The sequence below is a fragment of the Salvelinus sp. IW2-2015 genome, linkage group LG18 (genome assembly GCF_002910315.2).
Source record: "Salvelinus sp. IW2-2015 linkage group LG18, ASM291031v2, whole genome shotgun sequence".
In the NCBI taxonomy this organism is placed as follows: Eukaryota; Metazoa; Chordata; class Actinopteri; order Salmoniformes; family Salmonidae; genus Salvelinus; species Salvelinus sp. IW2-2015.
Window position 1 is genome coordinate 46,405,612 of NC_036858.1, and position 26,336 is coordinate 46,431,947.

The window sequence follows — 26,336 nt, forward strand, 5'->3', positions numbered from 1 at the left end:
AAGTCCCCCCGTGGTGGTCTGGGATTTTTGCTCACTTCTTTGTGATCATTTTGACCCCACGGAGGTGAATCTTGCGTGGAGCCCCAAATCCGAGGGAGATTATCAGTGGTCTTGTATGTCTTCCATTTCTAATAATTGCTCCCACAGTTGATTCTTCAAACCAAGCTGCTTCCTATTACAGATTCAGTCTTCCCAGCCTGGTGCAGGTCTAATTTGTTTCTGTGTCCTTTGACAGCTTCTTTGGTCTTGGCCATAGTGGATTGTTTGGATGTGACTGTTTGAGGTTGTGAACAGGTGTCTTTTATACTTTTATAACAAGTTCAAACAGTGCCATTAATACAGGTTAACGAGTGGAGGACAGAGGAGCCTCTTAAAGAAGAAGTTTCAGGTCGTGTGAGAGCCAGAAATCTTGCTTGTTTGTAGGTGACCAAATACTTATTTTCCACCATAATTTGCAAATAAATTCATTAAAAATCCTACAATGTGATTTTCTGGATTTTTTTTCTCATTTTGTCTGTCATAGTTGAAGTGTACCTATGATAAATTACAGGCCTCTCTCATCTTTTTAAGTGGGAGAACTTGCACAATTGGTGGCTGACTAAATACTTTTTTTGCCCCACTGTATAGAGAGAAATATACTCAGCAAAAAAAGAAATGTCCTCTCACTGTCAACTGCATTTATTTTCATCAAACATGTGTAAATATTTGTATGAACATAAGATTCAACCACAGAAATAAACTGAACAAGTTCCACAGACATGTGACAAACAGAAATTGAATAATGTGTCCCTGAACAAAGGGGGGGTCAAAATCAAAAGTAACAGTCAGTATCTGGTGTGGCCACCAGCTGCATTAAGTACTGCAGTGCATCTCCTCCTCATGGACTGCACCAGATTTGCCAGTTCTTGCTGTGAGACGTTACCCCACTCTTCCACCAAGGCACCTGCAAGTTTCCAGACATTTCTGGGGGGGAATGGCCCTAGCCCTCACCTTCCGATCCAACAGGTCCCAGACGTGCTCAATGGGATTGAGATCCGGGCTCTTCGCTGGCCATGGCAGAACACTGACATTCCTGTCTGAACGAGCAGTATGGCTGGTGGCATTGTCATGCTGGAGGGTCATGTCAGGATGAGCCTGCAGGAAGGGTACCACATGAGGGAGGAGGATGTCTTCCCTGTAACGCACAGCATTGAGGTTGCCTGCAATGACAACAAGCTCAGTTCGATGATGCTGTGACACACCGCCCCAGACCATGACGGACCCGCCACCTCAAATCGATCCTGCTCCAGAGTACAGGCCTCGGTGTAACGCTCATACCTTCGACGATAAACGCAAATTCGACCATCATCCCTGGTGAGACAAAACCGCGACTCGTCAGTGAAGAGCACTTTTTGCCAGTCCTGTCTGGTCCAGCGACCGTGGGTTTGTGCCCATAGGCGACGTTGTTGCCGGTGATGTCTGGTGAGGACCTGCCTTACAACAGGCCTACAAGCCCTCAGTCCAGCCTCTCTCAGCCTATTGCGGACAGTCTGAGCACTGATGGAGGGATTGTGCATTCCTGGTGTAACTCRGGCAGTTGTTGTTGCCATCCAAATCAAATCAAATTGAATTGGTCACATACACATGTTTAGCAAATGTTAACCATGTGTATGTGACCAATAAAATTTGATTTGGATGGCAACAATAACTGCCCGAGCAGTTGTGATGTACCTGTCCCGCAGGTGTGATGTTCGGATGTACCGATCCTGTGCAGGTGTTGTCATACGTGGTCTGCCACTGCGAGGATGATCAGCTGTCCGTCCTGTCTCCCTGTAGCGCTGTCTTAGGCATCTCAGTACGGACATTGCAATTTATTGCCCTGGCCACATCTGCAGTCCTCATACCTCCTTGCAGCATGCCAAAGGCACGTTCATGCAGATTAGCAGGGACCCTGGGCATCTTTCTTTTGGTGTTTTTCAGAGTAAGTAGAAAGGCCTCTTTAGTGTCCTAAGTTTTCATAACTGTGACCTTAATTGCCTACCGTCTGTAAGCTGTTAGTGTCTTAACGACCGTTCCACAGGTGCATGTTCATTAACTGTTTATGGTTCATTGAACAAGCATGGGAAAGNTTGCCTACCGTCTGTAAGCTGTTAGTGTCTTAACGACCGTTCCACAGGTGCATGTTCATTAACTGTTTATGGTTCATTGAACAAGCATGGGAAAGTGTTTAAACCCTTCACAATGAAGATCTGTGAAGTTATTTGGATTTTTACAAATTATCTTTGAAAGACAGGGTCCTGAAAAGGGGACGTTTCTTTTTTTGCTGAGTTTATATAGTCAAATACACACATTTTGGGTCGCCCGTTAGGATGGACAAAACAACATTTGCGGCCATTATCAACCATTACAGCAGCACATCACAAACTCTCTGTATCGTAAAGACATCACTGAACATAGACCTGGGAACTTCTCACACACAGAAATATCATGATATGAATCTGTATATTGGGCCAGAAACCTTTCACATACAAGTGGAGGACTTACTCTAGATGTTGAGTCCCTTTACTCATGTCTATGGACAGCTCCCAGTATCTTGGTCCTTTTACTTTCACCTGTAAGCACATTAAAACAAGTAGGTCAGTCAATACTTTTTTAAACTTTATTTTGAGAACAATGTGAAAATATCATATTATTTTCTTGTAATAGCTGAGTTTGACCGCCCTAAGTGACCTTTCTTCCCTGTATTGTATTATAAAAAGGAAGTAAGAAAAGCTTATAAATTGCATACAAGTCCAAATCGCATTACTCATTTCCAAACAAACATTTTGTAAATCTTAATGTTGACATCAACCATCCTGCTTGACAAGACTAAACAGAAAGATTGTGCAGCCTGACTACATTTGTCTGATAAAGTACTACATTTCCTTCTACCTTTTTGAGGAGCTGCAGCTCAGGCAACATGGTGGGGGCCATCAGTTCCACTGTAGTCTCCTCATACCATGGAGTCTCCTGAAATGGAGAAAAAAACAATAAATATACTCTGAAGACTTTCAAGAAGAAATTAACACAGAAACACACAGCCATTATACATAACATGAACTGAAACTGTGACTAAAGCTGTGCGTGCAAAAAAATTAAAATGTAAATTCACCATGTACACATTCAAATCATGTACACGTGTGCTGCATGCAACATCATAGTGAACTTCGAAATATGCAGTGTGTGTGTACGTGCAGAGGTGAAGTGTGTGATTGCACATATGCAGGGGGTGTCATTATAATTGATGTGCGCAACATGTCTCTCCCTCTGCTGTTCCAGAGTAATTGAAATAAGGAGCACTTCATGGTGAACCCACAAACCCAACCTTCAGCAGACCTTCAAGGAAAACTCCAGTCGAAAATTATATTTTGGTATTTTTTCAATTAGTCCACTGTTGATACAGTCCCAAAATCAGTTGCATGTCAGCAGTCATGTTTTCAAGATATTGGACTTTGAAGAAGCAAAGTGTCCCCGGCCACATCATCATCTTAGGCCTCACTCCCCCCTATCTGAGATATTAACTGCAGCCCTCATCCTCCATATCAAATTACATTTTATTTGTCACATGCACCGAATACAACAGGTATATATACAGACCTGACAGTGAAATGCTTACTTACAAGCCCTTAACCAACAATACAGTTTTAAGAGAAATTCCTACAGGAGCTCTTCCGAAGGCTGAGACAGGAGGGTACAGAAGACACTGTGGCCCCATCGGAGGATCCCCCCCTTGGTTTGTGCTGTGGTGGAGATCTTTGTGGGCTATACTCGGCCTTGTCTCAGGACTGTAAGTTGGTGGTTGAAGATATCCCTCTAGTGGTGTGGGGGCTGTGCTTTGGCAGAGTGGGTGGGGTTATATCCTTCCTGTTTGGCCTGTCCGGGGTATCATCGGATGGGGCCACAGTGTCTCCTGACCCCTCCTGTCTCAGCCTCCAGTATTTATGCTGCAGTAGTTTATGTGTCGGGGGCTAGGTCAGTTGTTATACCTGGAGTACTTCTCCTATCTTATCCAGTGGTCCTGTGTGAATTTAAGTATGCTCTCTCTAATTCTCTCGTTCTTCTTTCTTTCTCTCTCTCAGAGAACTGAGCCTAGGACCATACGTACGGCAACCGGGCACTGATGAACTTCTTGCTGTCCCAGTCCACTGGCCTTGGGCCTGCTGTTCAGTTCCAACTGTTCTGCCTTGCTGTTATGGAACCCTACCTGTCAACTCTTAATGACGGCTATGAAAAGCCAAACTGACTTTTTATCCTGATTATGTAATTTGACCATGCTTGTCATTTATGAACATTTTTGACCAATCTTGGTCGGCTTCTCTAATTCTCTCCTTCTCTCTTTCTTTCTCTCTCTCGGAGGACGGAGCCCCTAGGCACAACGTCAAGGACTACCGCGGGGCATGATTGACTTTGCTGTCCCAGTCCGCCTGGCCCTGCTGCTATTCCAGTTTCAACTGTTCTGCCTGCGGTTATGGAACCCCTACCTGTCCCAGCCTGCTGTTTTCAATTCTTATGATCGCTTATGAAAAGCCAACTGACATTTATTCCTGAATTATTTTTGACCATGCTTGTCATTTATGAACATTTTGAAAATCTTGGCTCTCTCTAATTTCTCCTTCTCTCTCTCTTTCTCTCTCTCGGAGGACCCGAGCCTCTGGGACCGTGCGTCGGGGCTGCGGCGTGATGGGCTCCTTGCTGTCCCAGTCCACCTGGCCTTGCTCTGCTATCTCCAGTTAGCTGTTCTGCTGCGGTTATGGAACCGCACCTGTGCCCGGCACCTACTATTTTCAACTTTGATGATCGGCTATGAAAAGGCCAATCTGAAACAGTATTATTCATGATTATTATTTGACCATGCTTGTCATTATGAACACATTGTTTTGAACATCTTGGGCTAGTTCGTTATATAATATCTCCACCGCAGCACAGCCAGAAGAGAGACTGGCCACCCCTCATAGCCTGGTTCCTTCTCTGAGGTTTTTCCTAGGTTTTGGCATTGCCCTTCTAGGGAGTTTTCCTAGCCACGTGCTTCGTACACCTTGCATTGCTTGCCGTCTTGGGTGCTTTGTTTGTCTGCTGGGTGTCTGTACAGGCATCGGAGATGATTGCTGATGTATTCGAGGGCTATATAATATAGAGGCTTGATTTGATTTTGATTTGGGTACCAGGTACAGAGTGTCAAGTGCAGTGGGCACCGGTTTTAGTCGAGGTAATTTGGTACATGTAGGTAAGAGTTAAAGTGACTATGATAGAGTAAGAGACTAGCAACATCGTAAAGAGATGGGTGTGGGGGGGGGCAATGCAAATAGTCTGGGTAGCCATTTGATTAGATGTTCAGGAGTCTTATGGTTTGGGGGTAGAAGCTGTTTAGAAGCCTCTTGGACCTAGACTTGGCGCTCCGGTACTGCTTGCCGTGCGGTAGCAGAGAGAACAGTCTATGACTTGGATGGCTGGAGTCTGACAATTGTTAGGTTCTTCCTCTGACACCACCTGGTATAGAGGTCCTGGATGGCAGGAAGCTTGGCCCCAGTGATGTACTGGGCCATACACACTACCCTTTGTAGTGCCTTGCGGTCGGAGGCCGAGCAGTTGCCATACCAGGCAGTGATGCAACCAGACCGGATGCTCTCGATTGTGCAGCTGTAAACTTTTTGAAGATCTGAGGACCCATGCCAAATCTTTTCAGTCTCCTGAGGGGGAATAGGCTTTGTCGTGCCCTCTTCACGACTCTTGGTGTGTTTGGACCATGATAGTTTATTGGTGATGGGGACACCAAGGAACTTAAAGCTCTCAACCTGCTCCCCTACAGCCCCGTCGATGAGAACGGGGGTGTGCTCTGTCCTCCTTTTCCTGTAGTCCACAATCATCTCCTTTATCTTGATCACGTTGAGGGAGAGGTTGTTGCCTTGGCACCACACGGCCAGGTCTCACACCTCCTCCCTATAGGCGGTCTCATCTTTGTCGGTGATCAGGCCTACCACTGTTGTGTCATCTGCAAACTTAATAATGGTGTTGGAGTCGTGCCTGGCCGTGCAATGAGTGAAGAGGGAGTACAGGAGGGGACTGAGCACGCACCCCTGAGGGGCCCCCGTGTTGAGGAACAGCGTGGCGGATGTGTTGTTATCTACCCTTACCACCTGGGGACGGCCCGTCAAGAAGTCTAGGATCTAGTTGCAGAGGGAGTTATTTAGTCCCAGGGTCCTTAGCTTAGTGATGAGCTTTGAGGGCATTATGGTGTTGAACGCTGAGCTGTAGTCAATGAATAGCATTCTCACATAGCTGTTCCTTTTGTTCAGGTGTGAAAGGGCAGTGTGGAGTGCAATAGAGATTGCATCAACTGTGGATCTGTTGGGGTGGTATGCAAATTGGAGTGGGTCTAGGGTTTCTGGGATAATGGTGTTGATGTGAGCCATGACCAGCCTTTCAAAGAACTTCATGGCTACAGACGTGAATGCTACGGGTCGGTAGTAATTTAGGCAGGTTACCTTGTTGTATGTCCCTGTGCCCAAGAACAATATCTTGAGCACATAGAACACCTGTTCTGCCACAGCACCCACATCCCTGGGTCGCTCGCCTTTTCAGTTTGCTGCAGCTAGCAACTGGAACGAGCTACAACAAATACTCAAACTGGACAGTTTTATCTCAATCTCTTCATTCAAAGACTCAATCGTGGACGCTCTTACTGACAGTTCTGGCTGCTTTGCATGATGTATTGTTGTCTCTACCTTCTTGCCCTTTGTGCTATTGTCTATGCCCAATAATGTTTGTACTATGTTTTGTGCTGCTACCATGTTGTGCTGCTGCCATGTTGTTGTCATGTTGTGTTGCTACCATGCTGTGTTGTCATCTTCGGTCTCTATGTAATGTTGTGTTGGCTCTCTTGTCGTGATCTGTGTTATGTCCTATATTTCTATTTTAATTAATTGTATTTTTAATCCCCCGTCCCGGCAGGAGGCCTTTTGGTAGGCCATAATTGTAAATAAGAATTTGTCCTGAACTGACTTGCCTAGTTAAATAAAGGTAACAAAAAAGATTGTGCGCATGTAATGCCATTTTAGGCTAATAATGAAATGACAGACATACAGTACCAAAGCCTCCTCAAATAAGGCTAAATAGAGGAAGTGACAACTATGGCTATGTTCACAGGAAAATGTATGACGCAAGAGAGCGCCCAGTCGGACACCTATGACGCTTTCAGTAAATGAGAGCGAAAAGGTTCAACTTGAGTTCTCCTGTGTAACAAGATCACTATTAAATACAGGGAAGTAAACAGTTGCTTGTTGTTACTACTATTAGCAGGGCCAAATTCTGAGGTATTACATGTAGCACTTCTGCTATTGCCTCTTACTAATACAAGTGCACACTGTACCAATCAACTCTATAGTGAGGGATCAGATGAGTACATGCAAAACTGAAACTGGGAAGTGCATTCCAAAATGTTAACTTCCCTCTATTAACACCTGTTTAGTTTCATCATTTTCAAGTTCATGGGTCTCCAGTGATTGTTTTAACACGTGGCTTTAATTCTGAATGAATGAGTCAGACTCATCTTGAAGGTATCACATATGAAGGTCATAGCAGACACAGCTAGGTTGACACTAAATGGGCGTTATGACCATGCATTGGTCTCAACGGGTTGTATTTTGACTGGGGACTAACTCATTGAGTTGAATACCTTGTATGTGACGTCCAGCAGTGCGTAGCAGGGTTTCAGTGTGTCCACATCGACTGGGACCAGCAGACGAGGCTCAGCCGCCAGGACACCCAGGTGACGCAAAGCCTGCAGGTGGTACCTGAAGCACAGAGATCACACACATAAACATTTTACATTAAGGACCTGGAGGGCCACAGCATTGCTGCTTTTCACCCTTTCCTTCTAAATCAAATCAACTTGATTGGATTTAATCAACAACTGAGTCAGACCCGGTCGGAACTGACCAGATGAGTGAACATTGTCTAATCATTTACAAATCAATTGAAAAACCACCAACCAGGTAGAAACGAAAAATCTGCAATACTTGCATAGCCCTCGTCTATATGGTATTCTTTAACTATTCTTAATTATGGTCATTGACTTAGAGCGCTTGACTTGGCTCTGTCAGTAGAAGTTCTGATGAATTTCTTATCTCCCTGCAAGTTTTAAGAATAACAAAATGGGCCGTGTGACGGGGAGGGAGTGTAACACTCACACGGCCCATTTTGTTATTCTTAAAATCTGCAGCTCAAAACAGCAATACTTTCAAACAGTACACACCAAATTCATTATGGTCATTGAAAGTCTATGCCGTTACGTTAGAGCTCTGTCTGTCCTGCCATTTTCGAGCTCTGATAAGCTGTACCTACTGTTTGTATTCCTTGCGGTTGTGTGTCTTACCGGTTGTCTGTGCTGTGGGCAGGGAAATGGGGGTAGAGAGCACAAAGCAAGGCAGCGATGGCCGAGTTGGAGGTGCTGAGAGTGTACCTGGGAGAGGACAATGGGCTAACATCAGACCACTACATAATGGATACAGACATAAATGTAAACAAACAGGCACATCACATCAGAGTGTTGATGTTGGCACATATTACAATAGAATCCTTTTTTGGTGAATAGGTCCAAAGAACAAATGAGGAATTTGGCCTGGGCAAAACCGTTTTGAATTGCTAGGCACCTGAATTTGTGCTCATAAAAGCCCTACTTAAAAATATAAAAAAATTAAATAAAAAAATGACAGCACCTAAGTGTGTGCTTAGGCTGGTTCAAACCATTGTGTCGGCTTGGAGAGAAAAATCACTTGTTTGGGTTAGTGTAGGTGAGGGGTTGCCTCGCCTCCTCTTAAAATACCAACTGAAGAGAATAGTTCTCAACCCACGAGCTGCCACTCATCCGCTCTCCATGGCAACGGATAAAGAGAATTGGCTGGGATGTACCTGTTTTTACAAAGTGTATTACAGACAGAGGTGTAAAAAACAGCACTATTTACTACACGAGTCAGCTTGATAACAAGACCCACAAACATACAGAGCAACAGTCAACTTCTGTTTGCTCAACACTGATCTCATCTTGAACTGTAGAGTAACATATTCACTGAGAATGGCTGCTCATTTAGCGCTTCTCAAATTCATTTTCAGAAACTTGTCCCTGAGCAATATTACTATGTTTGAATTGACCCATTCCCTATGCTGAGACTAGGCTCATTGTGGAACTCTGTAGCTACACAAAATGAGAAGATAATTGTTTCACTTCAGGTTCTATGATGAAAGCCAGACTGGCAGGGCTGTATGGTGATTGGTTACTATGCAGGATGAAATAATTCTCCACAGACCACATCCAGAGAGAGAAAAAGAGATAGAGTGAGTGCAAGAAAATATTAAAAGAAAGACGCCATGTGTCTGCTCCCCACTACAATCTTTCCTTACGCAGGCGTATGTTCAAGGCCGGAATAGGCTGAGAATACTACAATAAGGCCATTCAAATTGCGACCTTGAAGTTGTGGGCCTGCAATTGTCAGCCCTAAAATAAGCAAGTCTAAAATCAAAGGGTTTGTCTAGTAAATGTTGATAAGGAGACAGATTTAGCATCAGTAATGAGTATTGTTACATAAAACTAGATACCCCATAGTCACTGTTTGCATAGCCCTGGGATATTTGAACTATTTGTTATAAAGAACACTCACATAACAGGACACCCCTAACACGTCAACACATTATACACGTGTTGTAGCAAAACATGCAATCAATATTGATACAGGTACAAATGACAGGTGAAAAGTAAAATATCCCTTGACTAGATTATGTTTGATTTACTTTCAATGCAAAAGACAGTACAAGCCATATTTATGTCAGCTATGACCATTGGAGAGGCTGGCTGAAACCTGTTGTGGAAACATGTCTCACCTCCCTCCTCCTAGGAAGAGCAGGCCCAGGGCCATGTGGTGGGCCATATGGAAGCCATAGTTCATCTCTCCACTGGTCCTCTTGTGGAGGAAGCGGCAGAGCTGCAGCACCTTCAGGTTACCAGAGCCAGCCATCACCATGGACAGGGCCAGCAGCACCATGCTCAGACATGTCTGCAGGTTATAGTGGCCCGTCTGGCATAGGAGACACACAGAGACAAGGTGAGAGAGAAAAATTGGTTGTGGTGATTTGGAGCTTGAGTGTATTCTATTGGCTTAAATGGACATTATGGTTGGGAGAAATATGAAAGCAGTGAAACTTACAACCGTCGCTGTCGCTGATGTCAAACACTGCATGAAACTCCTTGCAAACTTGTACTGTGCGAGAAACAGAAGGGTTAGAGACGAACTAGCCAAATAACAAACTTATTTTGAAGTTCGCGCTTCTTACCAAGCAGTCGAATGCGTCTGAGTTGGCCGAGCCAGCGAAGCGAAATCCCACCGCCATGCACGCTCCAGCGATTATGTAGTCATGGGCTTGGCTGAGGACAGGAATCGTCACACATCAACTCAAATCCAGCCATGCGGAGAGAGCTAAGGAAACTTTAAGTAAAGTCAGTTTGTACTCACGCTAAAGTTTCCATGTTCAAATCCTCTGAAACCACTGGGTTCCCAATGTTCTCTTGGATTATCTGAATTCAAAACAAAGCAAATTGATCTTTGATTCTATAATCATTGTTATCATTGTTTTGGGGATATTAACTAATTTGATCTTGTTGACGTGTAAATGGTCCAGATGGAGGAAATGCCATTGAGCCTCGTTGCCTCAGTCGTATGCGCTTGGCAGTAAAGAGTAATTTGAGGACTGAAACTTGGTTTCCTTATTAGCACTGATGTCATTCATTAACAAGTTCATCACACAGTATGACTAACTAACAACATTAAGAGCCTCATATTGAACCTCTAATGTCTATGGACTGGGACATCTGCACTGTTGACCCCAAGAACCCGAGGCCGAAATGATATTACCAGTTGTCCGGAGTAGAGGTTTGTGCTGGCAGTGACTTGGGTCTAATGAGCTGAGGAGTTCGTGCATGTGTGCATATTCAGGGCAGTTACCTGAGGCACATTGCTGCTCACCCACTCCGAGTTGGGTAGAATCTCATCCCACATGATGATACACCTGGCCAGTGTCTGAGGAGGGAGAGGAGACAGTGACAATGTGTGAGGGTAGTGGATCAGACATTTTGAATTATATACAGTACCAGTCAAAAGTTTGGACACAACTACTCATTCCAGGGTTTTTCTTTATTTTTACTATTTTCTACATTGTAGAATAAGTGAAAACATCAAAACTCTGAAATAACACGTATGAAATCAAGTAGAAAGCAAAAAAGTGTTAAACAAATCAAAATATATTTTAGATTCTTCAAAGTAGCCACCCTTTGCCTTGATGACAGCTTTGCACACTCTGGGGTCTGGCATAGTGAATAAGGCAGATCCGTAGTGGCCAGTACACAGTGGCTACAGTAGCTGAGCTTCTCTGCACTGACTCACCCTGAGAAGCAGAAACTCTGGTTTGATGAAGTCCAGGAGGAACATGGTGTCTGGAGCTTTCAGCCAATCAGCGATAGACCTGTGAAGGGGTGACAAATAGGTGTTAATGGCAGCCTGAGCCAGAACCAGGTGATAGCTTCTAACTGAAGAAGTAATTTTGTATGTGCTGGAGCGCTGGGGTCAAGATGTGCTGTGATGCACCGTGTAAGATTAGATGGAGTCCATTACTTACAGGGAGCATGCTGAGAGAATAGGACATTGTGTCTCGTTGAAGGCTAATCTAATATGAGAGTAAGAGTGGTGGTGGTGGAATCCATTCTCACCTGTTGTTGGTTTTCAGGTAAATCATGGCCAGGGCTAGGGTCGCTCCAGGACAGGTGACGTCCACGTTGATGGTGTCACCCTCCTGTCACAAAGAACATGGGCATTAGTTTAAAAAAAAGTTCAACCTGAGACAATAACCAGAAACCCTCACAGTTGGGACAAAGTATCGGGGCAGTGTATTCTGTCAGACCTTGGTTTTGTGCCATCAGGAAAAAAAATTATATGTTAGATGGGGATGAACTGGACAGTAGGCTTTGTTGGGTTATAATTTGAAATACTTGCTACACCATAAGTTAATGTTTATATATAGAAGGAATGTATATGGTGGGGTCAATGGACTTTGGATATGAGCCAGGGGCTTGAAATGTTACTAAGGGAAAAGGCAATCACATGGTTGTGGTCACTGATAAGGGTGGATAGCTGTGGATTAGTGAGGAATGGGGGCTGAGGTCAGGTCAGATTACGGGAGAAGGAACAGTTTATTACCCACATCACTTAACTTCCTGCCTAGCAACAAAGATGTAATGTTTAGAGGAAAGGAGGACTCCACCTAAAGTGGGGTATATATAAACTTGTACTGGTGCGATCATGTCTTTGTCTGTTCAGCTGTCTGACCCATTGGGTGAATAAACTTTGTTTGAGCTTTACTAGCGGTCCGTGAGTTTATACTCCGTTTATTTAAAACCTAACAGCCTACAAGTGAGGAAAGTTGTCTCGCCATTTGCTTTTTTCCCCCTTTACCTTGATCTGGTAGCTGGGGGACTTGTGTTTTTCTCTGTTGATGCCGGCGTGGGTGCGTCGATGCCCCCCCACCATGTACTGGTAGAGCTGCTCAGGGACATTCAGGTCAGACATACCTATTAGGTTACTGCCATGCTATGGAGAGAGAGAGAGGGTGTGAGGAGAAGGGGTCATTCAGTGACTGAGAAACTCTCCTCTTCTGTTTTTTTTAGATGATCCACGTCCTGAGGGAACGCTAGTGATGCATTTAGTCACCTTTTTCATTCAGCACCCTTTTATGATTTCTCAGCCTTTTGACGTATGAAGAGTGCTTTCCACGTGAGAACATTTCCTCTTTCTATTACCTCTCTACATACACAGGAGTAAGTTACTTACTGCAGAGCTGATCCAGTAGTGTAATTGCAGTGTGTACAACTAGACTTACCCCCAGACAGACCATGCCCAGGGCCAGCCCAGCGGCAAGGGAGTAGGACTCGCGGTCTGTACAGTACTCCATCTCAGGACCAGGGGGTCGACCTGCAGGAAGCAGCAACATCTGTTAACTTCAATATTTATTGGAGTTTCGGAGTAAGCTCCATCATCAAAGCACCATATTTGAAGGAATACATTTTACTTCAATTATATATTTTTTTGCTGGCGCATCTTAGAGAAAGTTCTGCCTTGACAACAAAGCTTGCTCCGAAACGTGTCAGCAATACATATCATTGAAGAGAATAAGGCTGCCGTGCTGAACCTTCCTTAGACATTTCAGTTGTACATTCTAAGGACTGAGCACCACTTCAGCAGTCCAGACCATTTTTTAAATCTTGGTTGGAGCACCAGCACCTATAATCTATTCAATATCCAGGGACAACATAGACGCTTCACAAATCATCTGGCATAAGCATACTGTAACTAAAGGGACTATTAAAGGGTGACATAACAGCTCCATATGTAGGGTGCGTTGCTAAATGTGATAACACACTATGTATATTTCCCCCCAAAAAGAATGTGCTTTATAAAAGGCTGACATAACCCATGCAAATGAAGATGCTGATATGAAGTGTGAGATTCCACCTGACATTACTTGCCCCATCGAAACAGTGTGAAACTGTATTGATGTGATGCAACTGCCATACCTGGTGAAAACCTTGTGTTCTGGCCTGGAGCAGGTCAGGGCTAACTGGCATGTGAGGCCTACAGTGTGATGCTAAGCCAATGACACATGCTCTAAGTAAACTGACCAGGTTAAATAAAGACGGTGAATAAATAAAAGGGCAAAGCTGCGGATCAGAGTTCTCAGAAACCCTGCTTCCGACAGCTAAAGGTCAGATGATTCTGCGCATGAGCAAATCAATGTCTGCAAGATCACATGATAGTACTCTACATAACAGAACCGAATAGCATAGAAAGTTACCGTAAGACAAATATCTAATTTCTTACTGGATGATTGTACAAATGGTCAAATCTCTCTCTCATGCGGCCAAAACAACAGCGTGCACCACTAGGCAAAATATGTGCTTCGATTGAAACAAAATACAGGTATCCTACAGTTTGCTAACACCATCTGCGCTAAAATTTGCTCAGCGTACATAATTCAAAACAACACTGTTGTTAACCCAAGATCTAAATGAATATCCCCATGAAATTAAATGGTTGGCATGCAGATGCTGTATGGACATTTCCCAGTAAAACTTGAAGAATTAAACGCGACAATTTGGGCAACCATCCTAAAATCTCATAAGAAATTAGGTTGTGCAATGCATCCTACGTTGAGAGCTGTTATGTCACCCTTTACAACATGACATAAGCTTATAAATGATATGTGACGCATCTGTTGCATCTGAAGTCTACATATGCTATTATAAAGCAATTATAAGTTGTTTGTTTTAAGTGGTACCAGCAGTTCCATGTCAAAACAGTTTGTGTCTTGTATTGTATTTAGTGTTGTATGCCCTCCTCCCTGCAAATATCCCCACGGGACAACAAAACATTTACTTCATTAGGGACGTATCTATCACTGACCGATCTCAGCGAGCAGCACCTCCGCGTTGTGGCGGTGTCCTGTGCCCTGGTAGACCAGGCCGATGCCCACCACGGCCGCAACCTGAACGTTGTGCGGTACATCCAGCTCAGTGGAGGTGGGCGGGAGCAGTGCGGGAATGTGGATGCTCAGCAGGCGGGTGATTGACATGTCCATGGTGCTCAGCTTGGCTGCAGACACACCCAGGAGCAGCCCGATGCTTGTCATCTCGTGGCCCTGAGGACACACCGGCAGCCATTTTCATTAGTCCCCCATGGACTTTATACACAGAGGGGTTCACTTGTTTATTAACAAATAGAGAGATTATGAGTTACTGTGTAGGGCTGAATGGAGAGCTAGTATAAAACAACGAGGTTATAACAGATCAGAGCTCTTTGCTCAACATGTGCTGAGTGAGGTCATTTTTTGCCCTCATCCTCTTTTTGGGGGAACCAAACTATACTGTAGTTCAGCCTAAAATAAGTTATTTTCTCCTTCATCACAGAATTACGTTACATAACAAAATGAATGAAAACATTTGAAAGTACTAATTTTGCGTAAATCACCTGATCCCTTTCATACTTAAATAATTCAATATTAATTTTCAGCCATCAAAGACTGCTGTACTATATCCTAATTAACAGTACAGCAGTAGACCTTTAAAAGTCCACACGTTGTGCTCCAATGTAGGCTCATCTGTCCTGGCACAGGTGATAAGCTAGCAAGAATGAGAATAGTAGTAAAATCGTATACTGTAGTAAATAACCACTGATCTTTCCTGAGCTGAGAGATGTGATAGATATGACCACACAGCCTTCTATGGCAGGCCTAACTGGAAATGAGAAAGTTGCTATGCGTCACTGCCAGGGAAAAGTCAAAGTGAAACTCCGCTCTCAGCACGCTGAGGCCTTCCCACTTTCATGTGAGAAAAATAACAGGATGCCGAGAGACAATTTCTGCTAAAACCAACGTGCAATCTAGAGAAGCTTCAAAACATGTAATGAGAAAAAGTACGACGACAAAACTCAACCGCAGAACCTGTGTTTGCATGCATGCTCACCTTGGTTAAGTAGTCATGTATGTTGAGTGTGGCCAGCTTGGTGAGGTGTCCGTTGAGGCCCAGAGCCATGAGGAATCCTGCATACTCGTTGGCCAGCTCGGGGCTCTTGGGTTTGTTGTAGGCGATCCAGGCAGAGTCCACCTGGGAGGCCGGAGCGATTTTCAGGCCCGCAGCCACCCCATTGTGAAAGCTGGACCAGCTCGTCATGTTGGGAGGAACGTCAATGTTCCCGCTGTTCAGATCTACCATGGTGTTCTGAGGGGGCGCACGACCTGTCACCAGAAACACAAGACTCCATATCGGATTCTGACAAACTCTACACGCATTCTCGACATTTAGGCCATAATCACGTTGGCACCAAGGAGCAATGTAAACATGGCCTGCCAGGTTCAAAATAAGTTTCTGCTTCTCATCACAGTGATCACACACATTGCATTCTTTCCCTTGTCCTAAAACACAACACACTGAAGCACCAGCTGTAATTACAGATCCAGACTGACTAAAGTGAGCTTTCTTGTGGGCTGCTGTTAAAAACACACCCAGAGATTGAACTTGTATAGACAGACTGGGAAAAGCCTTTTTACTCAGATCTTCAAAGGAAAAACAACATATTCCTGTACTTGATGCTTTTTCATAACTATTTCTGTAAACGTGTTTGAAGTAGGGTTGGGCGGTATGGCCTAAAAATATCCCCAAAAAATTCAAACTTACGATTTCTTTGTTTTCTCTAAATAAGCTTTATGTACAATTAAATGTCAAATACACTGCATTTCAAAAATTGAGGGCTGTGAAATGAAGGCTAAATATAAGCCCCACTAACAATTTAATTATTTTATCAAAATAGTTAGTTAGTTTAACCTGCTTTTTTGCAATAACCCCTGATCTGGATTTCAAGTCTGTCTATGAAAATGCCCTTTTTGTTACAAATGTAATGACTAACTTCTTGTAGCAGGCATTATAGAAAATTAAAAACAGGTCTCAAACAATCTCTCAAGCACAAGTCAACGTGCTAGTGAGTAGCTTGCTAATCTTTATATATGCCAACTTGGATCCATTTGCTAGCTAACAAGGTAGAACAGTGGAATCGTTATGAACACAACCTTCTGTCCGTCTCCAACTGTTTGAACAGCATGCTAGCCTGTCCACTTTGTTCAGATGTTCAAATCAAGTGGCCTACCTTATTCCTCAGAATGAGAACGAGCTGCCCATTCCTTATATAATTGTGTTTTATGCTTATTGCACATTTAGAAAACACAGACTAGACAGCTAATATAACAGTCTTTGGCTAAAATGCTGTTTGTGGTATGTGGTACCGCAATGCCGCGTGCAACAAACTGAGCATTCATTTTCCAGAATCAATGTTCATTGATACTCCTGTTTTAGTAGTGTCTGCTCTGGGCGCAATTTGTGTAGTTGAGACATAAAAAAGGGTCTCGTTAGAAGGCTTATCTTCTCTGTTACAGTAAAATAATGTCTCCATGTGTTTCAGTGGCCATACTACCAATTCTGTTGGACCAAACCTCAAATGCAAATAGCGAGTTGAAACCACTTGTCAGAGAGGAAGAAGTGATCTCTCAACTTTGTTGGTGTGAGTGGCAGAGGCTTGGTGTGTGTAAACAGAGAGGAAGAGGCAAAGCGAGAGGTTTCACACTTGCCAAAACCTGTCCAAAATAAGCCCAATGCGTTTCTATGGGCTAATTTTGGACCTAAGCTTGTCACCTGCCTTCCCGGTTTTGGGACAATGACTCCCATTGTTAGGGCGGAGACATGAGCATCTTGTCATTATATTCAGCTCTCTGGTGTAAATGGGAAGGTGCACCAAAAATACAAAAAACTTGATTCTTGCGATACAGGCATTTGAAATATCACGCAAAAACATTTGATATATCATTTGAATTTGATATATCGGCCAGCCCTAGTTTGAAGACAGACACGTTCTCTCAGACACACACGTATGAGAAAGGCCTGAGGGATACAGTACCAGTAAGGTTGAGTTTGGGCACTGGTAGGGGCTCCGTTGGCACAGGGTGGTAGGAGAAGAGGGTAAACAGGCCTCTGCCAACTGGCAGAGCCATGGTACGCTGGCAAAGCTGCAACAGTCTGCCCAGAGAGAAAGCAGAGAGAGGGATGGAGAGACAGAGGCATCAGAACAATAGCCAACACAACTACATACCAACCGCTAACTACAGAGCACACCAAAAAAAAAAAAAAAAATTTAAAAGCAAGGTTGAAACTAAGAAGATTTTGGATATAGCCTGTAACGTGGGCCCAGACTGCTTTTGAACGATAGCTGCCATCACTTGAACGATATTACTCACTTGTTCTCCTTCTCCTCTATGTACTCGTGGTCACTGACCTCGGGCAGGTGGACCACACTGACCCTGACTGGTCGGGAGCTCTGGAGTAGACGTCTGGCCTCATGGACGCGCAGGTCCTGGCTCCAGATAAGACCAATTACGTCCTGGTTCAGATCTGTCATACCATCCTCCTCCTCCTCTGCCTCTGTGGTGGCTGGAGCCTCCAGCATCAGCCCCAGACCCACCGTCTGAGTACACACACACACACAGAGAGAAATAAACACACACGAAACAGAAACATTAACTCTAAATCCACAAGGTTGTAAAGGATGAAGCCCAAACCATCCAATAACCCCAGAAACTCACACTTACAGCTTTGCCTTTGGCCACGGTCACTTTGTGTGCTTGTTTGGTGAGATCCTGTCGCCCAATCAATAGGCAGACGTCCTCTGACCAGTCAGAGCAGGGTTGCTCTCGACACTGGTAGATAGCATCTCTGATGGGCAGAGCCACACCAAAGGGCACAGATTCCAGGTCTTTCAATGTGAAACCTAAACACAACACATGAATGTAAAAGAGTGTCACACCAGCAAATACTCCATAGCATAGCAATAACAGACAGGCTGTGGAGATGTTTCTAGGCCTGATGTAAAGTCGTACCTTCTGATGTTAGCCAAACCACAAGCGTTACAGCCAAACTTTCATTTGGAGCATCAGGCTTCATACAGCTCGGTCTGGAAGAGAAACAGATATTACATTTCTCAGTCTCAAGTTGGAAAATCATGGTTAAAATGTTAGGACAAGAGTCTAGTTTATAGCTGTTACTATTACTAGAGGTATATTTAAGCAATATACCACGGCTAAGGGCTGTTATTATGCCCGACGCCTCGTGGAGTGCCTGGATACAGTCCTTAGCTGTGGTATATTGGGCCATATACCACAAACTTGAGAGGTGTCTTACTGCCATTATAAACTGGTTACCAACATAAATATAACAGTAAACAAGTATTTTTGAGTCCTACCCATTGTATATTGTCTGAAATACCATGGCTTTCAGCAAATCAGCAAACTACGCAGTTAATAAAACGGAGTGAACCCTTCTTTTGGCTTTATGGGGAAATGCTTTATGGGGAATAAAGAGTCTAAGAATGAAGTGATTCAAGATGTGCTCCTGGTAAGTTTTTACCTCCTCAAAGCTGATTCAATGACAGTCTTCTTCTGGCCTGTGAGAGAGAGAGACGCCACACAAGTGCTGTAGTTCAGTTGTCACAGTAAAGGAATTGTGAAATGGGTCAGAAAACAGGAGAATGACAAAGACTCACCATAATGCCCATACTCGATTCCAAAATGTCATTTAGATTATCATGCTTGCAAATAATGAAGCTTTACATGTACAGCTCTACTTCAAAGGACATTTCTTTGGAAACTTCATTAAAAGGGCAATCTGCAGTTGCTACACACATTTTTGGACTTACAAATTAAAATGACATGTACCCATTGATTCTTGAAGAATATAAATTATAAATGCCTCATGAGCTTAGTTCAACTGTTGTACCCAAAAAATAAGCTTGTTTAAATATACTTTGTTTACAAACACTATATAGCCTCAAAACATGGTTAAAACAATCATTTTAATATCATGGATCATGGTCAGTCTATGAATTTGAGAGTGGTTACAGTTCTCCAGCCCCATCCCTCAGCTTTTTACCAAAATGGGGCAAGGAGGGCGCTTTGCTATTAGCGCTTTGCTACTGCTGATAGCAGCCCCTTTAAAAGGTAAAAGTAACAATAGCCAAATGAAGACTTGACTTTAAGGAATACTGCGAGACTCTGGCATTTGTTTTGCTTACCCAGAGTCAGATGAACTCGTGGATACCATTTGTATCTGCGTGCAGTATGAAGGAAGTTAGCGGTTGGTTTGCGAGCTAATGCTAACTAGCGTTAGCACAATGACTGGACATTTTATTTATTTTAATCTTTATTTAACTAGGCAAGTCAGTTAAGAACAAAATCTTATTTACAATGACGGCCTACCCCGGCCAAACCCGGACGATGCTGGGCCAATTGTGCACCGGCCTATGCGACTCCCAATCACGGCCGGATGTGATACAGCCTGGATTCGAACCAGGGACTGTAGTGACGCCTGTTGCACGGAGATGAAGTGCCTTAGACCGATGCGCCACTCGGGAGCCAATAGGTCCGGCGTTCATCTAACTCTTGGTAAGTAGAACAAGGCCTTAAATGGCAGAATCTCGCAGTCTCTCTTTAAACAAAGAAACAGGACAGAGACAGCATGGCAGTACTGCCTTACAACCTCTTCCCTTTCATGTGCGGAAATGACTGACCGCTGTGACATGCATGTGGGAAACACGTGGGCACGCATAAGGCATGTGGGAGGCATGTCCCAGGGATGGTTGTTCGTTATCTTGGGCGCACACTGCTCAGTAATCAGACACACACAAACCCACCTGCAGAGAGCTTGGCCAGATACTTGGACACATCAATTGAAGTGGCGTTGTCATCTCCAATGATGTACAGGGCGTAGCTCTGAGAGGGGGAGGAAGAGAGGGAGAGGCAGAAGAACAGAGAAACAAATGAGAGAGACAGAGAGACAGAGAGAGAGAGAGAGATGCTTAGTGTGCAAGAGAAAGGGTGAGTGAGAGACAGGGGCAGAGAACGAAAGGGTGTGTGTGCAAGTAAGAGTCAACAAGAGAGAGAGAGGGTCAATGAGAGAGAGAAAGAGAGCGAGAGAGAGAGAACGAGACAGTGATGTGGTAAAGAGAATCTGTAATTGCATGACAGGCTGTCAGTCTCTCAGTGGTGACGTGCGTCACCTCACTTAGCCTGATGGAAGGAGACGCACAAGGCCTGGTCATCAGCACAGTCCCCCTGATCCACCTACACCTAACCCGCTAGTGATTCAGCCCTCCATCCGACCAGGGCTTAATTATGGCAGAGTACATAGACAAAAACACACGCGTTGTCTCTTACTCTCACACATGTACAGTGCATTTGGAAAATACCCCTTGAATTTTTCCACATTCTGTTACATTACAGCCTTATTCTAATTGATTAAATTGTTTTTTTTCCCCCTAATCAATCTACACACAATACCCCAAGACTAAGCAAAAACAGGTTTTTAGGCATTTTAACTTTTTTTTTACTGAAATATCACATTTACATAAGTATTCAGACACTTTCCTCAGTACTTTGTTGAAAGGGGGATACCCAGTCAGTTGTACAACTGAATGCGTCTTCCGCTGAATCAGAGAAGTGCGGGGGGCTGCCATAATCGACATCCACGTCTTCGGCGCCCGGGGAACATGTCCTGAGCACTCTGGAGCAGGTTATTGTCAAGGATCTCTCTGTACTTTGCTCCGTTCATCGTTCCCTCGATGCTGACTAGTCTCCCAGTCCCTATCACTGAAAATCATCCCCACAGCATGATGCTGCCACCACCATGCTTCACTGTAGGGATGGTGCCAGGTTTCCTCCAGATGTGACGTTTGACATTCAGGCCAAAGCGTTTAATCTTGGTTTCATCAGACCAGAGAATCTTGTTTCTCATGGTCTGAGAGTCGTTCAGGTGCCTTTTGGCAAACTCCAAGTGGGCTGTCATGTACCTTTTACTGAGGAATGGCTTCTGTCTGGCCACTCTACAATAAAGGCCTGATTGGTGGTGCTGCAGAGATGGTTGTCCTTCTGGAAGGTTCTCCCATTTCCACAGAGGGAGTCTGGAGCTCTGTCAGAGTGGCCATCAGGTTCTTTATCACCTCCCTGACAAAGGCCCTTCTCCCCCAATGGCTCAGTTTGGCCGGGCGGCCAGCTCTAGGAAGAGTCTTGGTGGTTCCAAACTTCCTCCATTTAAGACCGATGGAGGCCCTTGTGTTCTTGAGGACATTCAATAATTTTTTTGGTGCCCTTCCTCAGATCTGTGCCTCGACACAATCCTGTCTCAGAGCTCTACGGACAATTCTATCAACCTCATGGACCTTATACACAGTTGAAGTCAGAAGTTTGCAAAGACTTAGTTTGGAGACATAACTCTATTTTCAACCCCTCCACAAATTGCTTGTTAACAAACTATAGTTTTGGCAAGTCGGTTAGGACATCTACTTTGTGCATGACAAGTCATTTTCCCAACAATTGTTTACAGACTAGCAATTTCCAAACGCCTTAAGGTACCACGTCCATCTGTACAAACAATAGTACGCAAGTATAAACACCATGGGACCACGCAGCCGTCATACCGCCCAGGAAAGAGACGCGTTCTGTCTCCTAGAGATTAACGTACTTTGGTGTGAAAAGTGCAAATCAATCCCAGAACAACAGCAAAGAACCTTGTGAAGATGCTGGAGGAAACAGGTATAAAAGTATCTATATCCACAGTAAAACGAGTCCTATATCGCCATAACCTGAAAGGCCGCTCAGCAAGGAAGAAGCCACTGCTCCAAAACTGCAATAATAAACCAGACTTACGGTTTGCAACTGCACATGGGGACAAAGACTGTACTTTTTGTAGAAATGTCCTCTGGTCTGATTAAACAAAAATATAACTGTTTGGCCATAATGACCATCGTTATGTTTGGAGGAAAAAGGGGGAGGCTTGCAAGCCGAAGAACACCATCTCAACTGTGAAGCACGGGGGTGGCAGCATCATGATGTGGGGGTGCTTTGCTGCAGGAGGGACTGGTGCACTTCACAAAATAGATGGCTTCATGAGGAAGGAAAATTATGTGGATATATTGAAGCAACATCTCACGACATCAGTCAGGAAGTTAAAGCTTGGTCGCAAATGGGTCTTTCAAATGGACAATGACCCAAGGCATTCTTCCAAAGTTGTGGCAAAATGGTTTAAGGACAACAAAGTAAAGGTATTGGAGTGGCCATCACAACGCCCTGACCTCAATCCCATAGAAATGTTGTGGGCAGAACTGAAAAAGCGTGTGCGAGCAAGGAGGTCTTACAAACCTGACTCAGTTACACCAGCTCTGTCAGGAGGAACGGATCAAAATTCATCCAACTTATTGTGGGAAGCTTGTGGAAGGATACCCGAAACGTTTGACCCAAGTTAAACAATTTAAAGCCAATGCTACCAAATACTATTTGAGTGTATGTAAACTTCTGACCCACTGGGAATGTGATGAAAGCAATAAAAGCTGAAAAAAAAAATTCTCTCTACTATAATTTTGACATTTCACATTCTTAAAATAAAGTGGTGATCCTAACTGACCTAAGACAGGGATTTTTTACTAGGATTAAATGTCAGGAATTGTGAAAAACNCTCCCAAGGATGAACCAAACTTGTGGAGGTCTACAATTTTTTTCTGAGGTCTTGGCTGATTTCTTTTGATTTTCCCATGATGTCAAGCAAAGAGGGATTGAGTTTGAAGGTAGGCCTTTAAATACATCCACAGGTACACCTCCAATTGACTCAAATGATGTCAATTAGCCTATCAGAAGCTTCTAAGGCCATTACATCATTTTCTGGAATTTTTCAAGCTGTTTAAAGGCACAGTCAACTTAGTGTATGTAAACTTCTGACCCACTGGGAATGTGATGAAAGCAATAAAAGCTGAAAAAAAAAATTCTCTCTACTATAATTTTGACATTTCACATTCTTAAAATAAAGTGGTGATCCTAACTGACCTAAGACAGGGATTTTTTACTAGGATTAAATGTCAGGAATTGTGAAAAACTGAGTTCAAATATATTTGGCTAAGGTGTACTGCAGCAAAGCACCCCCACAACATGATGCTGCCACCCCAGTGCTTCACGGTTGGGACGGTCTCCTTCCTGAGCGGTATGACGGCTGCGTGGTCCCATGGTGTTTATACTTGCGCACTATTGTTTGTCCAGATGAAAGTTCAAGTTCCTTGGTGTCCACATCAACATCAAACTAGAAAGGTACAAACACACCAAGACAATCGCGAAGAGGGCACAACAAAGCCTATTCCCCCTCAGGAAACTAAACAGATTTGGCATGGGTCCTCAGATCCTCAAAAGGTTCTACAGCTGCAACATCCTGCAACATCCTGACAACACAAGAGCATCCTGACTGGTTGCATCACTGCCTGGTACGGCAGTTGCTCGGCCTCTGACCGCAAGGCACTACAGAGGGTAGTGCGTACGGCCCAGTACATCACTGAGGCTAAGCTGCCTGCATCCAGGACCTCTACACCAGGCGGTGTCAGAGGAAGGCCCTAAAAATTGTCAAAGGCCCCAGCCACCCCAGTCATAGACTGTTCTCTGTTCTACCGCATGGCAAGCGGTACCAGAGTGCCAAGTCTAGGACAAACAGTTTTTACTCCCAAGCCATAAGACTCCTGAACAGGTAATCAAATGGCTACACGGACTATCCACAGTGTGCCCCCCCCAACCCCCCCCCATCCAACCCCCTTTTTACGCTGCTGCTACTCTCTGATTATCATATATGCAGTCACTTTATCTTATAAATTCATGTACATTCTACCTCAATTGGGCCGACCAACCAATGCTCCCGCACATCGGCTTATGCATAGTCACTTTAACCATATGTACAGTGAGGGAAAAAAGTATTTGATCCCCTGCTGATTTTGTACGTTTGCCCACTGACAAAGAAATGATCCATCTATAATTTTAATGGTAGGTATATTTGAACAGTGAGAGACAGAATAACAACAAAAAAATCCAGAAAAATGCATGTCAAAAAAGATAGAAATTGATTTGCATTTTAATGAGGGAAATAAGTATTTGACCCCTCTGCAAAACATGACTTAGTACTTGGTGGCAAAACCCTTGTTGGCAATCACAGAGGTCAGACGTTTCTTGTAGTTGGCCACCAGGTTTGCACACATCTCAGGAGGGATTTTGTCCCACTCCTCTTTGCAGATCTTCTYCAAGTCATTAAGGTTTYGAGGCTGACGTTTGGCAACTCGAACCTTCAGCTCCCTCCACAGATTTTCTATGGGATTAAGGTYTGGAKACTGGCTAGGCCACTCCAGGACCTTAATGTGCTTCTTCTTGAGCCACTCCTTTGTTGCCTTGGCCGTGTGTTTTGGGTCAATGTCATGCTGGAATACCCATCCATGACCCATTTTCAATGCCCTGGCTGAGGGAAGGAGGTTCTCACCCAAGATTTGACGGTACATGGCCCCGTCCATCGTCCCTTTGATGCGGTGAAGTTGTCCTGTCCCCTTAGCAGAAAAACACCCCCAAAGCATAATGTTTCCACCTCCATGTTTGACAGTGGGGATGGTATTATTGGGGTCATAGGCAGCATTCCTCCTCCTCCAAACACGGCGAGTTGAGTTGATGCCAAAGAGCACCATTTTGGTCTCATCTGACCACAACACTTTCACCCAGTTGTCCTCTGAATCATTCAGATGTTCATTGGCAAACTTCAGACGGGCATGTATATGTGCTTTCTTGAGCAGGGGGACCTTGCGGGCGCTGCAGGATTTCAGTCCTTCACGGCGTAGTATGTTATCAATTGTTTTCTTGGTGACTATGGTCCCAGCTGCCTTGAGATCATTGACAAGRTCCTCCYGTGTAGTTCTGRGCTGATTCCTCACCGTTCTCATGATCATTGCAACTCCACGAGGTGAGATCTTGCATGGAGCCCCAAGCCAAGGGAGATTGACAGTTCTTTTGTGTTTCTTCCATTTGCGAATAATCGCACCAACTGTTGTCACCTTCTCACCAAGCTGCTTTGCGATGGTCTTGTAGCCCAATCCAGCCTTATGTAGGTCTACAATCTTGTCCCTGACATCCTTGGAGAGCTCTTTGGTCTTGGCCATGGTGGAGAGTTTGGAATCTGATTGATTGATTGCTTCTGTGGACAGGTATCTTTTATACAGGTAACAAACTGAGATTAGGAGCACTCCCTTTAAGAGTGTGCTCCTAATCTCCGTTCGTTACCTGTATAAAAGACACCTGGGAGCCAGAAATCTTTCTGATTGAGAGGGGGTCAAATACTTATTTCCCTCATTAAAATGCAAATCAATTTATAACTTTTTTGACATGCGTTTTTCAGGATTTTTTTGTTGTTATTCTGTCTCTCACTGTTCAAATAAACCTACCATTAAAATTATAGACAGATCATTTCTTTGTCAGTGGGCAAACGTACAAAATCAGCAGGGGATCAAATACTTTTTTCCCTCACTGTACATACTATCTCAATCAGCCTGACTTACCGGTGTCTGTATGTAGCCTCACTACTTTTATAGCCTCGCTACTGTATATAGCCTGTCTTTTTACTGTTGTTTTATTTCTTTACTTACCTACTGTTCACCAAACAGCTTTGTTGCACTATTGGTTAGAGCCTGTAAGTAAGCATTTCACTGTAAGGTCTACACCTGTTGTGTTCGGCGGACGTGACAAATACACTTGGATTTAATTTGAACGTGGTACCTCCATGCGTTTGGAAATTGCTCCCAAGGATGAACCAAACTTGTGGAGGTCTACAATTTTTTTCTGAGGTCTTG

The 26,336-nt window shown here is 44.1% G+C and overlaps 1 protein-coding gene across 2 annotated transcripts in view; it reads right to left on the bottom strand.

Annotated features, from left to right (window-relative positions):
* The window catches only part of anapc1 (anaphase promoting complex subunit 1), a 59,346-nt gene that overhangs the window by 6,018 nt on the left and 26,992 nt on the right, over positions 1-26,336 (bottom strand). The window contains exons 22-42 of one of the 2 annotated variants that reach the window (XM_024007432.2): positions 20,340-20,418; positions 19,058-19,094; positions 18,532-18,605; positions 18,244-18,422; positions 17,893-18,119; positions 17,556-17,674; positions 15,575-15,846; positions 14,517-14,751; positions 12,937-13,028; positions 12,513-12,647; positions 11,771-11,853; positions 11,448-11,526; positions 11,010-11,084; positions 10,521-10,582; positions 10,342-10,432; positions 10,215-10,268; positions 9,892-10,085; positions 8,390-8,476; positions 7,691-7,808; positions 2,911-2,988; positions 2,524-2,591 (exon numbers count right to left, since the gene is read on the bottom strand). In XM_024007432.2, coding sequence (XP_023863200.1) covers positions 2,524-2,591; positions 2,911-2,988; positions 7,691-7,808; positions 8,390-8,476; positions 9,892-10,085; positions 10,215-10,268; positions 10,342-10,432; positions 10,521-10,582; positions 11,010-11,084; positions 11,448-11,526; positions 11,771-11,853; positions 12,513-12,647; positions 12,937-13,028; positions 14,517-14,751; positions 15,575-15,846; positions 17,556-17,674; positions 17,893-18,119; positions 18,244-18,422; positions 18,532-18,605; positions 19,058-19,094; positions 20,340-20,418 — 2,438 coding nt within the window. Of the gene's footprint in view, positions 1-2,523; positions 2,592-2,910; positions 2,989-7,690; positions 7,809-8,389; positions 8,477-9,891; positions 10,086-10,214; positions 10,269-10,341; positions 10,433-10,520; positions 10,583-11,009; positions 11,085-11,447; positions 11,527-11,770; positions 11,854-12,512; positions 12,648-12,936; positions 13,029-14,516; positions 14,752-15,574; positions 15,847-17,555; positions 17,675-17,892; positions 18,120-18,237; positions 18,423-18,531; positions 18,606-19,057; positions 19,095-20,339; positions 20,419-26,336 lie in introns of both variants that reach the window. The other variant, XM_024007431.2, reaches the window with a different exon arrangement.